Source organism: Schistocerca nitens, unplaced genomic scaffold (genome assembly GCF_023898315.1).
Source record: "Schistocerca nitens isolate TAMUIC-IGC-003100 unplaced genomic scaffold, iqSchNite1.1 HiC_scaffold_375, whole genome shotgun sequence".
Lineage (NCBI taxonomy): Eukaryota > Metazoa > Arthropoda > Insecta > Orthoptera > Acrididae > Schistocerca > Schistocerca nitens.
Window position 1 is genome coordinate 7,790,336 of NW_026045909.1, and position 15,569 is coordinate 7,805,904.

The 15,569-nt window shown below is 42.7% G+C and overlaps 1 protein-coding gene across 1 annotated transcript in view; it reads right to left on the reverse strand.

Moving 5' to 3' along the window:
- Positions 1–9,452: 9,452 nt before the first annotated feature.
- LOC126229548 (uracil-DNA glycosylase-like) overlaps positions 9,453–15,569 on the reverse strand; it is a 44,310-nt gene continuing 38,193 nt past the window's right edge. The window contains exon 6 of the mRNA XM_049942312.1: positions 9,453–10,058. Coding sequence (XP_049798269.1) covers positions 9,903–10,058 — 156 coding nt within the window. The 3' untranslated portion in view covers positions 9,453–9,902. The remainder of the gene's footprint in view (positions 10,059–15,569) is intronic.

The following is a 15,569-nucleotide window of genomic DNA, read 5'->3' on the forward strand; positions in this document are numbered from 1 at the left end:
AGAACGGGTATGGGCAACCAACTTATAACAAAAAGCGTCGATTTGACGACCGGTACGAATCCGGAATGTCAGGGACCAACCGCTGGAAAAATGCGCGAGGTCAGTGGTATAGCAATTATAGTGATAGTAATCGAAATTGGCATCAGAATCAGAGAACAAGCCCAGAGCGACAGGGTAATGACCGGTATGACAACAATAGACCACCACCGCAAAACGCGCCTATTGCGCAGCCGTGGCGGCCTACAAATCAGAATGTACACATAGTGGAGGTCGCGGACAATAGCCGTCCAAGTACCTCACAAGTAAGCAATCCAACAAACTAGAATCGGCCTCGATATGCTCTCCATCGCTGGCCGAGGGGTGGAGTGAGAGCAACACGAAGGATAATAATATACCTGGAATATGTATGCTGCGATACAACGACGGTATCAGTATGGATAAAGATCTACTGAACGAACCGCACGAATGTAAGAAAGATAACAACGAAAATGTGCAAGCCATAATAGAAGCGAAAATCAAGGATGTTGCAGTGAATATAATCATCGACACAGGTGCCTCAGTAAGTGTAATGAGTATAGAGTTATTTAAAGCACTGGGAAAAGGACGTAGCATACCGACTTTCCCGGTTAATAATTGTAAGGTGTCTGGAGCCATAAGTGCACAGAGCCAATTAGTTAAGTACCAGGTGCAGGTAGAGATTTGTAAGGAGGGCGAAGCCATGGTGAGCTCGTTCCTCATTGTTAAAGGATTAAAGATGGCCTGCATTCTGGGAGTAGATTTTCTCCGTGAGAGGGACGCAGTGATCGACCTCTCCTTGGGGAAACTAAGCATAGTTAATAAAGGTAGGAGGATTGAGTTATCTATGATGAAATCGAAGGAGGTACTTGTGCCATGTTGTAATCGAATTAATATCAAATGTAGGAACCCCTGGGTACTACACCTCGATGATTTTTCACATGTAGCAGACCTCTATTACCCGAATTTAGAGGATCGAAATTTTGAAACAAATGTTGAGACATTTCAAACCAAAGTGCAGAAATCGGAAGGTTTAAGCGATATACAAAAGCAACAGTTGACGCAGCTGCTATCGGAATATACTATGGTATTTACCGACCGACCAGGTATAGTCAAAAGGTACCACTATCACATAGAGGTGATGCCCCACAAAACATAACATACTGTCGCGCAACTTACTCCATCCCTTGGTCGAGGAGAGAAGTAGTGGCCAAAGAGAAAAAAAGAGGTACGATCGAGGTGTAACTAACGAACAGAAATATAATGTAGGGGACCTGGTACTTATTCGTAACCACCCTAAATCCTCAGCCACCATAAAACAGAATAGTAAGTGGCAATTGCTATATTCAGGGCCCTTTGAAGTAATAAGCGTGCCACACGAATGTAGCTATTTGTTAGCACATCCCCGTACGGGGAAGATAAAAGGATTGTATCCACGTAAAGATGTAAAGTTATTTATTCAGTGACATGCCATATATAAGGAGTAATAGTTGTAAGAAGATTTTTAAGTATGTTTTAGAGTATAAGTATGTTAGTATTAAGAAAGAAATTTGTGTGTAATTAAACTTGGAGGAAGTGGAATCAGGAAGTGAGCAATAGCTTACACAGGGAAGATTTTGTTTACAGACAATTAGAGTTATTAAAATACTATATGCTCATCAAGCAACGAACAATCTTCTTGTTGATAAAGTGAGGATTAATTTCTTGAATCATTTTACAAAGGATTAATTTCTTGAATCATTTTCTATGTGTAGTATGTAAGTACAATTAATGATGCAATCTTATACAGTAAGGTAACAGTTGTAATTGTATTAGAATAAGAAACCCTGAGAGAGAGAGTCTCTACTAGACAAAAATTGACTATGTGATGTGATGTTTGCTGCCAGTAGTGATCTGAGAACGACACTGGAGCAGAAGCTAATCAAAAACAAGCCCGTTCCGTGTAAACTCCGATTTGTATGTATCGAAGCTTCAATTGAAGCCTGTGTACTTGGTACACGCCCTTGAATATTCATTACGCGATACGCGAATTAAGTCAATTAACACGGAACCTACACTGTAGTCATGTAGGAAAAATCATTAAAAATAATGCTAGTACTAAATGAAGTATTTATTGAGCAATATGCCCAAGTCAAGCTGTCATGCACATGGTAAAATCTGTTTGCTAGATGGGTGATAACCAGGCAAGCTACACTGAAAGGAGGAAAGGAAAGCTATGTACAAAAAAATCACACACCTTTAAAAAAAATTACAAAAGGGCCATATACACCTAGTAATAATATTAAAAGTGTGTTGTGACAAGGTAAAAACAATGGACGCAATGTAGATGAGAGTGATTATGCTAAGAACAGTTAAAATGCATTAAAAATAAACTGTGTGCATAAACAATTGAGGAAAGGACGGAATATTGTGTGTAGTAGGGACAGAAAATGACTGTTGTACCTGCACCAATATATACGTCGATATAAGTGTTGAGTGACAGACTGTCATAGTGCAGTGCTCAACGAACAATAGACAGTGTATAAAAACAGTAGTTATTGATCCGTTCGGAGACGATTCAAACAAACATCGCTCGACGGAGACATTTAGTATGTGTGTCCCGAAACATTTTCGCGTGTTGAAAGACGCTCTGGCAGTGTATCAACCGTGAGAGTGAGTGAAAGTGTGTAGTACAATGTGCGTGTGACGAACCCTGAATACCAGTGTCACAATGCCACAAGAAACCTGTTATCACGCCAAAACATCCTGTGCATACCAGTGAAGCGACGGCTTACTGAACAATAAACGCTTTTAAACAAATTGCATTTTCTTCCACAGCTAGTAATCTGTGTCCTTAAAGACAGTACACCGTTGTGGAATGTTTGTTTCATGCGTTACGACGGGGAGCCATGCGGAGAAGCAGAGAGTGCCGTGCCACCAGCCAGCCGGTCGCGGTAAACCACTGCAACTCACCGACATCGGCGAATGGTTCGGCGCGGTTCGCGACTGCTTGGGCGCCACGTCAGCACGACGTCGCTGTTACTGAGAGCCGGTCGCCGACCCCAGCGGCCGTCGGCAAGCGGCGCTCCAGACGACGCTACTCAACAATTGCGTCGCGCCGCCCGCTCCGTACAACATTGTTGTCATGCAAATGAACTATCAAATATGTGGTTAATGCACTGATAGGAAAATGGTTTATTGGACACGAAATGACGTGACAAACATTTGTTTTTTCTTGAGTTACTCGATGCAGACTCAAAGTATTCATTGGTTCAGTGATGTATAGTTACAATATGTTTTCATCATGTTAATGAAGTAAACTCGCACGAATGTTAGAACATTTTAAAACAATTGTCGTGAGTAAGTGCAGAGACGATTCATTATACTACTGTAAAACTGTTTAATGAGTGACTTTCATTGCAATACAGAACACAAATGTGAAAAAGGGTAGAAAGTATTTTGGTAACAAAGAGACTAAAAGTGTAACATGTTGTCATCAATAGCCTTTGTTATCTGTGAACATTGGATAAAGTCTGAACCTTTTTGTGATCAAACTGGGTATTAAAACAAACCAGGCGAGATGACCATGGCTCCGGCGCAGTTTTCCCAGGTTTTCTGATCGCACGTAGCCCGAACGGGGGAGCCAGATAACTGTAATGACCCTGGGACTAGGTTTACGGTCACCTCGCAAAGTGTAAAACCAGTATAAAAAGTGTAATTAAAACTACGGTGCAAAAGAACTAGGAAGTGTAAAGTGAATGTTCCAACCAAGGTAACAGACAATAACCAAACAGACGTTAGTGGCAGCATATTGCCGAACATTCTTAACGTTAGTCAATTGCTGCCAGGGGGCATTGTAACGTCTAGTAAGAAAGAAAACAACATATTATGTAGTAACGAGAAAATTATATGTATCATATTGTGTTATTGTATGAAATTATGTATTTTTTTTTTATTATTTATTTTTGAGAACATCTGCGTCGGCGAGTAATGAAACCGCCACAGACGATAAATGTCCAACAAAGATTAAAATAGGTAACTAGTATATAATACGTGACAAACATTAATTTCTTTGTCTTCTTCATCTGGGAGTCGAGCGAGTAAGATACCCTGTGTCGTAGTAGCGAACGCTAGTGTAGCATTCTTTTGTCGAGACCAAGAGATGTACGCCATTACGTGTGAATTCATAAAGGTGTGTAATAATTGAAATATTTAAATGCTTTAATAGAGTTATTTAAATGAAAACTTGCATTATTAATTGTTAAAGCTTGCTTGCCTATTATCCCATCCTGTTGAGACATTTTTCAGTTATATAAATATTATCTGTGGTGCTGAGCTGCGTGGCGAACGAAAGAGCCGCTGCCGCGGCGTATTCAAACTACTTCCAATATAATCTATCATACCGCAAGGAAGCGGTAAAGTAATAGTAAAATAATATTATTTCTTTTAGCTTCCAGACTTGCAGTGCAGATCAGCAGATTTTATGATGTGTTGCAGGTTGACGCGGGCTGCTGATAGTATATAACTCACAGTACAAATAAGTTAATGTACCGTCAAAATCTAATAGGAATCTTGCTGTGCTCCGTTCTGGTCTGGCAAACTTTACAGTGAAAACGTATTTTTTTCAATAAAAGTCTCATGTTCTTGTGCTAGTCGTGGTATTGAATGGTGTTTTACCGAGAAACAAAATCCACTGCAAAATTTTGTTGTTTGAACGATCATACGAACTGTAACATCAGTGTTCATAACAAAGTAATTTCAATTTTCAATTACTATAAAGTAGGGAAGATATGTTGATTTTTAGAATGAGTTACAGTCACAAAAAAACGTTCCTTTAATTGTAGGCCAGATACAGAACAATAAGATCTCAATATATATATATATATATATATATATATATATATATATATATATATATATATATATATATATATATATATATTTGTTTTGTTAAAAGGTAATGATGATAAGGAAATTCAAAGCACAGCATTACTAACAGATATTTCGCGGCTCTTTTCATATATGCGTTAATACGCGAGCAATAAAAATAACAAAAACAAAACCAAAATAAATAAAAGAGATTTAAATTACGAGGGACGCGAAATCTTCCAAGTCCTCGGAAAATCTCAATGTTTTATTTCTTTGCCCTGAACTGTAATTTTTTCTTTGGTTCCTGTACTTCTTGCTGAGTGTACAGACTGAATAACCCTGCCTCTCTCCTTTTCATCTGCTGCTTCCCTTTAATGCCCTCAGCTCTTGTAACTGCCATCTGGTTTCTGTACAAGTTGTAAAAAACCTTTTGCTCTCTGTTGATTTTTTCTCCTTGCTACCTTCAGAATTTCAAACAAGAGGCTTCCAGTCAACACTGTCAAACGCTTTCTCTTTAAGTCTACAAGTCCTTAACCTATCTTCTAAAATAAGTAGTAGGGCCAGTATTGCTTCATGTGTTCCTACACTTCTCCAGTCCACACTTATCTTTCCCAAGGTTGGCTTCAGCCAGCTGGTTGGTTGGTCGTTGGGAGTCAAAGGGATCCGATATGTATCAATAATCCTCTGAGGAAGGATGCAAAAGCCAAAGCCTGGGAAGTCCGGTAGTAACCAAGATACAATAAGACAGAGAGAAAATCAAGGAGAAGTAGGAGGGGAGAGGGTAAGACGGGTGAGCCACTCATTCCAGAATGCAAGAGGACCACAGACCTTGTTTCTGCCAATTTTTCCATTCTCCTGTGACAAATGTGGGTTAGTATTTTGCAGCTATGACTTATTACACTGATAGTTTGGTAACCTTCACGCCTGTTTTCTTTGGAATTGCAATTACTAGTCTTTTTGAAGTCCGGGGACCTGTGGAATGGTACATTAGCTTATTTGTTTTAGTTGTAAATATTTGTCATGTATTGTTGTTTTTCTGACATGTTCCACATCCTGGAGGACCTCCTCACTACGGATCAATTGGAATGAAAGTAAATCTAATCTTGACTGTCTTGTACACCTCACACACAAGCTGAAAGGGTTTTGTCATAGAGGGCTCTCCCAAGGTTATCAGTAGTTTTGACAGAATGTCATCTACACCTGAGGCCTTATCTTGACCTGGGTCTTTCAGTGCCCTATCAAATTATTCTCACAGTGTCATAGTTCCAATCTCGTCTTCATCTATGTCATCCAGTTCTATAGTATTGCCTTCCAGTTATTTCCCTTGTATAGACCCTCTATATACTACTTCCACCTTTCCCTTCTTTGCTTAGGACTGGTTTTCCATTTGAGCTCTTTGATATTCATATAGTTGCTTCTCTTTTTCCCAAAGGCCTCTTTAATTTTTCCTGTAGGCAGTTCCTATCTTTTCCCTATTGATGTATGCTTCTACATCCTGATGTTTGTCCTCCTGCCATTCATGCTTAGCCATTTTGCACTTCCTATTCGTCTTATTTTTCAGACGTTTGTATTCCCTTTCACCAGCTTCATATTTATATTTTCTCGTTTCAACAATTAAATTCGATACCTTGTATTATCCATGGATTTCTAGCAGGCCTTGTCTTTTTACCTATTTTATCCTCTATGCCTCCACTATTTCATCTCTGAAAGCTTGCCGTTCGTCTTCTACTGTATTCTTTTCCCCTGTTCTACTCAATTCTTATTGTGCTCCCTCAAACTCTCAATACCCTGCAGTGTGTATGTGTTTTGTCTATTTTTGGCAAAGGCGTTGTTGGCCAAAAGCTTATTTCTGACAGTCTTTTTGTTGTGCCTATCTGCAACTCAGCATCTCCGCTATGTGGTGAGTAGTAACTTTCCTTTCATAATGTTACATTCCATCCTGGATTTTTAATTGTTCGATCTCAATAATCTCATTTTTTCAGTGTATCCAGGTTCCATCTCCTTAATTTCCTACCTTTTTGGAACTTCTTCAAGTTTTAGTCTGCAGTTCATAACCAATAGATTGTGAGGTACCTGACTGCAAATGTGCACTGCAAGCAGTCAGCTTTGCAATGTTCTCTTGGAAACTGATTTGAGATGAACCTGAATCTCACTAACACCAACAATTCCTGTCGAGTTTGAACCCAACTGTCACTGGCAAGGTGTCCACTGGTCTCTGGTTCCTGTTGGTTAGGATCTTATGCCATGTTACACTATTTGGTTGTATACAAATCCTTGTAGACATGCTGATGTGGTCATGGGCATTTAAAAAAAATGATAGTTCTTTCCTGCCATCATATTATGTCCCCACAACAACCCAACTTACTCAGCTGATTCCATATGACCAACTATCACACATCACCCATCTTAATGTCACGATTTACATCAGTGGTGGAGGTTTGCATGACCACTCTGTATGGCGCAGTACACAATGAGGCAATACAATATGTTAGTGTCTTGCAATTCGATGCAGAAACAACTCGCATTGTCAGAGCACATAGAAACATAGTTTAAGCTACTTAACTGGTTACATTGAGAAGACAGAGATACAACACCAACACATATCACTGTTGTATCACCTGGCGCAACATAGAGTGCTGCTCACTCTATACAACTTGTGTTGTACAATCCATGAGGGAAATTTCAGATCATGTGCATGAGAAACAAAGATGAAGCAAAGCTACATCAGTGTTTGTGTTAGTTCTCATTAACTTTTACTTTTCATGTAAAAAATTCAAAACCACACCTTTGTAATTTGTCCATTCTCCATGATGCAGTCTTTCTCATTTGCTTTTGAGGAACTATTGGGAAAAAAAAGACGATTTCTCCATATCTTACAGTCTGACATCACAGCCTGATGGTAAACTGGTTTTCTTTTCGTTATTGCAATACTTCATAAATGATTAAACCATCGAGCATGTTTTGAAAAGCTTACAGTAAATGATGTAGTCGCTGGCCAGTTTAAGTTTGGTGGGTTTTATGTCTAGATTACTTCGTACAAAGTATAGCTAAGATATCTACATTGTTTCTAACAGCAGAAGATGGGCAATACCTTTTTCATTCTCCAGAAAATATGAGAGTTATACTGGAGATTGCCTGCGGTGAGGTTGGCAGATACTTGCCACCGATGACACTATTGCCACCCACTATGCAAATGGCTCATGTTTCTCTTTGTATGCTGCCAATACAAACTGAAGCTGGAAATGGAAAACTTACTGTACTGAAAAGACACCAGGAGTCATCAGCTAACAATATGCTTTTACAGTTTATGCTTCATCAGGAAACTTTGAAGAGGCATAAAATAGATTTGAAAGCTAAACTCTTGTTACTTCTGAATGAGCAGCTAGACAAAGCCGAGAAGGACATGTCAGGATTTTCCTCATGATCAAGGGCGCGTCTGTTTTTCCATATACACTGTCTATTCCTATGCCAAGTTCACCACCCACATCAACGTTGCCTGATCCCACTTCGCCGGCTGGTGTGGCCGTGCGGTCTAGGCGCTTCAGTCTGGAACTGCGTGACCGCTCCGATCGCAGGTTCGAATCCTGCCTCGGGCATGGATGTGTGTGATGTCCTTAGGTTAGTTAGGTTTAAGTAGTTCTAAGTTCTAGGGGACTAATGACCGCAGATGTTAAGTCCCATAGTGCTCAGAGCCATCTTTTTTTATCTCACTTCCATGTCCAGCAATGTTTCTTCTGAATAAGCCACAAGCTGTATCCTACATTACTGTGGGAAACTGAACAGTTCTAGAAATACTGTCCAATGTTTACTAATTTGTAAACACTTTTTATACATGTGCACATTGAATAAAGTACCATACTGTGTGGTTTTACAAAAAATTAACTTTTCGTGGTGGCATTTTTAACGTCATTCACACAGTTTCACCAGCTCACAGTTATCTAATGATTAGCTACTAAGCAGGAGAAACAGCAAGTACAAAATTTATGCCCTGTTTTCACAGAGTAGTCAATATTAAACTCTCCAAAAACTGTTAGCAGCCTAGACTCATTCAACAGAATTCATGTAATTTTTTATGTTTATAGACTTCCCTGTAATAATCGTATATGGTAGCATTCCACCGGGAACATGTGTCACACCGATAAGCATCTTGTGCATGACCATGACTGCAATGTGTCATGTCACACATCACATCGTCTCAGCATGAACCACACCTACCAGTTCTAGACCAACTACAGCACTCCACAGTGACCTTTATCCTTTTTTTTTTAAAGGGGTACTAATATTTTGTTCAGTCAGGTTATTATATCGTAACAGACACAATGCTTATGAATTTATAAAACAAATAGTTATGCACTTACTGCTGAAAATGGCCACACCAACCAACTAGTACTAGTAAAAATTCAGGCTGTGATGGTCTTCATGAAGAAGAAGTTTTAGCAGGGCCTACATTACCCACACATTTGAGACAGACAATGCCATTCAGGTGAGATATATATGACGCAGAAGTACTTATCAAGTAGAGAATAAAGCTAATGTAATGTACATCTTGATACTGACACAGGGAAGTGAAAAATATTCATGACAACACATAGAAAGTAAGCATTTATTTACACAAAGGAACATTCATTCATACAATGCATCCTATCAGCTAATACAATGCTGAGAGAGTCTTGTTTCACTAATTAGCTATCAGACTTTCAGTGCAGTTCTGTCGAGTACAAAAATATACTTCACCATTTTTCATGGTGATGGGAAAAATATTTGTACTCAAAATTTGTACTGCTGCAGGCAGGTATGGTCGAACTAACAGCCTTAAAATACTATACACTTAATACAGCTCCAGTATAGAACTTTTTCAATTTGCTACACTAATGTACATAAAAAAACAAAAGAAAACAAAATAAAAATAAAAACACGCCTGTCACTGCAAAATCTATAGGTGAGGGCAGATCACAGTACTGTGGAAATTATGAACACAAGTACAGAAACTTATAATATCAAATTGGCACATAAAAATAAAGGAAGTACTGAAACACAATTTAACTGAGATCTTCAGGGAGGTGACACCAGTCAATCTCTCCACGTCCAGCCTTTCTTAGCAGCTCATTGCACTGAGAGAAATGCTTGCAGCCAAAGAACCCACGATGAGCAGAGAGTGGGGAAGGATGAGGTGCCTTTAAAAGATGATGTTTTTTCTGGAAATGAAAAACACTTTACTATAGTGGGACTTCTGCAAATGTGTGTCACCCTAATGGCCCCCTCCCCCCATTCACACACACAGGCTTTGAAATATACATTGGCAAAAGAGAAATTACATAAAAGACAGTAGGCAGAATTTATTATCAAGAATGAGAATTTTAACTTAATGCTTAAAACATTTGCTATGACAGTAGTAGAATTGTTCAGCCACCATCCGGACTAGTCCTGGTTGAGTTTCAGGACTTGCTTAGTATGCTTGTGTCATCATCAGATTACAGCTTTTGAACAGCACCAAAAACTAGTTGATAAGTCAGTTTCAGGACTTGCTTAGTATGCTTGTGTCATCATCAGATTACAGCTTTTGAACAGCACCAAAAACTAGTTGATAAGTCATTCACACCCTGTATTTTATGTTCACTCACTCAGATTGGTTTTATTACTGAAATGCAAGGTAGCGTAAACAGGTGCTTTCTATAAGACTATGTCCATGCACGAAGGCTGCACTCAATACCAATAACACGATAGCTTCACAAGCAGAATTTTATCGAAAGCTTTGACAAAATGCAAAATACCACATGAACACAACAGAAACAAAGCGGCTCGCATTTCTAAAAGACTATTTGTCGTGGCACATTATTGTGCAACTGTTTCTCAACCTAAAACTGTGTCCTTATGCATAATAAGTTGCACGAAAATTAATAAATTCAAATGGCAAAAGACAAACAGTTGGTGACTTATGTTCTTGCTTGGTACTGGAAGGTCAGAATATAGACAGGTGTGCGCCCAAATTATTCCCCCTTGAAGTTGACCACCATTTGCATCATTCAGAATTTTCTATCCATTATAGATTTTAGCAACATACATCCATGTATGTCTCCTAATGCAATCTGCCCAGCTTTCATTTAAACTGCCTCACTCTATTCTCATCACCTAAATCTAACAAAGAACACCATTGGAGTACCTACCATTCCATTTCCCTAGCTAATGTCCTGTCCACCATCCATTTCAGTGTGTTCCCTGACCAATCTGCTTTCCTCTCTTTCTGCATCCCCCCCCCCCCCCCCAAGGAGCATTTAGATGGGCCTACATTACAGCAATATTTGGCCACAATAGCACTGCTGTCAAAACTGCTTATGTTGCAGGTAATTGTCACGTGGGTGCCATGTTGTCCACCAAGGGTGGAGGCTATTCCTCCTGTGGGGCAATATCTATACTCTGTGATCAAAAGTATCTGAATACCCCCCCCCCCCACACACACACAAAAAAACACACGTTTTTCATATTAGGTGCACTGTGCTGCCACCTACTCCATATCAGCGGCCTCAGTAGTGATTAGACATCAGAGACCAGAATGGTGCACTCCCGGAATGCATAGGCTTCGAACGTGGTCAGATGATTGGGTGTCACTTGTGCCATAAGTCTGTATGCGATATTTCCACACTCCTAAACATCCCTAGGTCCACTGTTTCTGATGCGATACTAAAGTGGAAACGTGAAGGGACACGAACAGTACAAAAGCATACAGGCCGACCTCTTCTGTTGACTGACAGACAGCCGACAGTTGAAGAGGGTCGTAATGTGTAATAGACATCTATCCAGACCATCACACAGGAATTCCAAACTGCATCAGGATGCATTGCAAGAACTATGTAAGTTAGACGGGAGGTGAGGAAACTTGGATTTCATGGTCGAGCGGCTGATCATACGTCACACATCATGCTGGTAAATGCCAAACGACACCTCGCTTGGTGTAAGGAGCATAAACATTGGATGATTGAGCAGTGGAAAAATGTTGTGTGGAGTGATGTATCGTGGTACACAATGTGGTGATCCAACGGCAGGGTGTGGGTATGGCGAATGTGGTGTCACCGCCAGACACCACACTTGCTAGGTGGTAGCTTAAATCGGCCGCGGTCCATTAGTACATGTCGGACCCGCGTGTCGCCACTGTCAGGATCGCAGATCGAGCGCCACCACATGGCAGGTCTCGAGAGACTGACTAGCTCTCGCCCCAGTTGTACGACGACGTTGCTAGCGGCTACACTGACGAAGCCTTTCTCTCATTTGCCGAGAGACAGTTAGAATAGCCTTCAGCTAAGTTAATGGCTACGACCTAGCAAGGCGCCATTTGTACCATTGCATGTATCTCAAGATAGTCTCACTTGTATCATCAAGAATGATGTATACCAAAGGACGATATAAAAGTTAAGTGTTCTAGTAGCTACGTTCTTTTCTTTATCACATTCATTACGAATCCTGTTCCAGACTTCGCGCCAGTCGGCGTGTGTGTAGTGGACTGGCTGCCTTGTCAGTCCACTACATTGGCGACGAGTCTAAAAAGGGACTTTAGCGTTCGTATTGCACTAATTTGCTTGTGTCATGGCTTCGCCACATTCTCCAGATGTACTGTCCGAATTTTATCGCTTGCAGAATCAGCAGACGCAGGCGTTATTGGATGCCCTTGGACAGCTCGTCCAGGGTCACCGTGCGCTGCACAACGATGCGGCCGCCGCCGCTTCATCGCTACCGCAGCCACAACCCGCAGTTGCACTGCCGTTCCGTGCTTTTCGTCCCGACGCCGAAAGCTGGACAGAATGGTCCCGACAATTTGGATTTCATCTCGCCGCCTACAGAATTCAAGGTAATGAGCGGCAGCCGTTTTTGCTTTCGTGTGTAGGTGTGTCCACCTACCGTGTGATAGTGAAATTGTTTCCCCGGCGTGACGTAGCAACTCTGTCATACGAAGAAATTTTGTCTGCTTTAGATGCCTATTTCAAGTAAACAATAAATGTCGTTGCAAAAAGGTATGCGTTCTTTCGTACCAAACGTACGGCCGGTCAGACTAATCGGGAGTGGGTTGCAACTTTGCAAGGACTTACTAGGGACTGTGCATTTGAATGTGACTGTGGACTCCCTTATTCAGATACTATGGTGCGTGATGCAATAGCACAGAACGTTTCTGATGTTCGCATACGGGAACAGATTTTGAAACTAGTTAATCCCTCCCTTCAACAAGTGATAGACATATTGGATAGGCAAGACACACTTGACTTTGCTCAGGACTCATTTGCAACTTCGCCAGCAGTGTGTCACATTAACCGGCCCGCCGGGCGCGCAGCATGGGACGCTAACCGGCCCTCGCGCACGTCCGCGCAGCTGCAGCCTAGCTCGCAAACACGTGTGCCGCGTAAGCGTGCCAATGCAGTTCTAAAATCATGCCCGTGGTGTGCAACTAGACATTCGCGTGAGAATTGCCCGTCACGCCAGGCTATTTGCTTTTTCTGTAACAAGAAAGGACATGTTCAAAGTGTTTGCCAGAAAAAGCTCAGATCAGACAATCACAACCATTCCCGGCCCTTTGCTTCACGCCGGAATCGCACCAAGGACACTCAGGCTCGTGAACCTTCGCCCATGGACATTCATGTAGTTAATTCCACTCCGCCCAGTGTTCCTCTCGCTAACAGTGACTGTGTTCGTCCCACAAAAAGTGTGCGTCGACGTCGACGGAAGTCCCGTCCCGTCGCACGTGATTCTGTACCAGTGTCTGTTCAAGTTGCACATAACAGTCACTCTTGTCGTCAGCAGGACAATAAACTTTTTGTAGATTTGGACTTTGCCGGACAAGTGATACCATTCCAGCTCGATACCGGAGCGGCAGTTTCATTGCTCAATCACGCCACGTACAAACAACTGGGCGCACCACCGTTGCGTGCTGCACGTGTTCAGTTAATTAGTTATTCCGGACAAGCTATCCCTGTGTTAGGATAGTGCACTCTTCTTGCTACATACAAGGAACAAACAAAACTTGTGTCATTTTACGTTCTTCGTTCTTCTACTGCAGTGAACTTGTTTGGTTTAGATTTATTTCAATTGTTTAACTTGTCTATTGTCAATCTTTCAGTCATTCTGCAAGGCCAATGGTATTCAACATCTGACATCCGCGCCGTTTTCACCACAGTCAAACGGTGCCGCTGAACGTTTGGTCTGGACTTTCAAGTCACAGATGTTGAAGTTGAAAGAGTCGCATTCTCGGGAGGACGCGTTGTTGCTCTTTTTGTCTTCGTATCGCTCTCAGCCCCGCGATGGTCGCTCGCCGGCTGAGTTGCTCCATGGTCGTCCTCATCGAACCTTGATGTCTTTGCTGCATCCGCCGCATCAGGTTCCTGTGCAGCGGCAGACTCCTGCTTTTGCTCCTGGCGACGTTGTCTTCTATCGCAACAATCGCGGTTCACGGCGTTGGCTCGCAGGGCGCATTCTTCGCTGCCTCGGCCGCGCGATGTATTTGGTTTTGGGGGCCTCTGGTGAGGTGCGTCGGCATCTCAATCAGCTGCGCCTCTGTCGTCGCCTGGGTTCTGCCGCTCCCCGTCTGCTTTCAGCGACGGTGCCGTCCGGTCAGCGCCCTGGGGACCCATCTACTGGCTCGCCTCATCCCCAGGTGTTACCGACGTTGCCTTCAATTTTGCCTCATGGCGACGCGCCGCCACCGCCGCCTGTTCTCCCGCTGGCGCCGCCCGCAGTGGACGCTTCGCTGCAGCCGCCCAGCGCCTCCCTGGGTCACGTGCCGCCGATCGCTTCCAGTGACCAGCTGTCCTCCACCATGGAACTCTTGCCCGCTCCGGACCAGATGTCGTCTTCGCCCGTCGGGTGCCCCGACCACATGGAAGTCGACCCTTCGGCCCGTCCTATATCTCTACGGGCGCATACACCGCATGTTGACGTGCACCCTGGACTAGGTTTTCAGGCGTTTCCTAGCTCCCCTCGGACCGAATGGCAGGGTGCGGGTGGCACAGCCTCGCCTGTTGTTAGGCTCCCCACCTCATTGCATACGTCAACATGGGGTCCTCCCCATGGCGGGCGGAAGCCTTATCACACGACCGTTCGCCGATTTGCGGGGGAGGAATGTGGTGTCACCGCCAGACACCACACTTGCTAGGTGGTAGCTTAAATCGGCCGCGGTCCATTAGTACATGTCGGACCTGCGTGTCGCCACTGTCAGGATCGCAGATTGAGCGCCACCACACGGCAGGTCTCGAGAGACTGACTAGCACTCGCCCCAGTTGTACAACGACGTTGCTAGCGACTACACTGACGAAGCCTTTCTCTCATTTGCCGAGAGACAGTTAGAATAGCCTTCAGCTAAGTTAATGGCTACGACCTAGCAAGGCGCCATTTGTACCACTCCATGTATCTCAAGATAGTCTCACTTGTATCATCAAGAATGCTGTATACCAAAGGACGATATAAAAGTTAAGTGTTCTAGTAGCTACGTTCTTTTCTTTATCACATTCATTACGAATCCTGTTCCAGACTTCGCGCCAGTCGGCGTGTGTGTACGTGTGCCCTTTCGGCTACCCGTCACTGTGGACTGGCTGCCTTGTCAGTCCACTACAGCGAATGCCTGGTAAATGTCATCTGCCGGTGTGTCTAGTGCCAACAGTAAAATTCGGAGGTGCTGCTGTTATGGTGTGGTCATGTTTTTCATGGAGAGGACCTGCACCCCTTCTTGT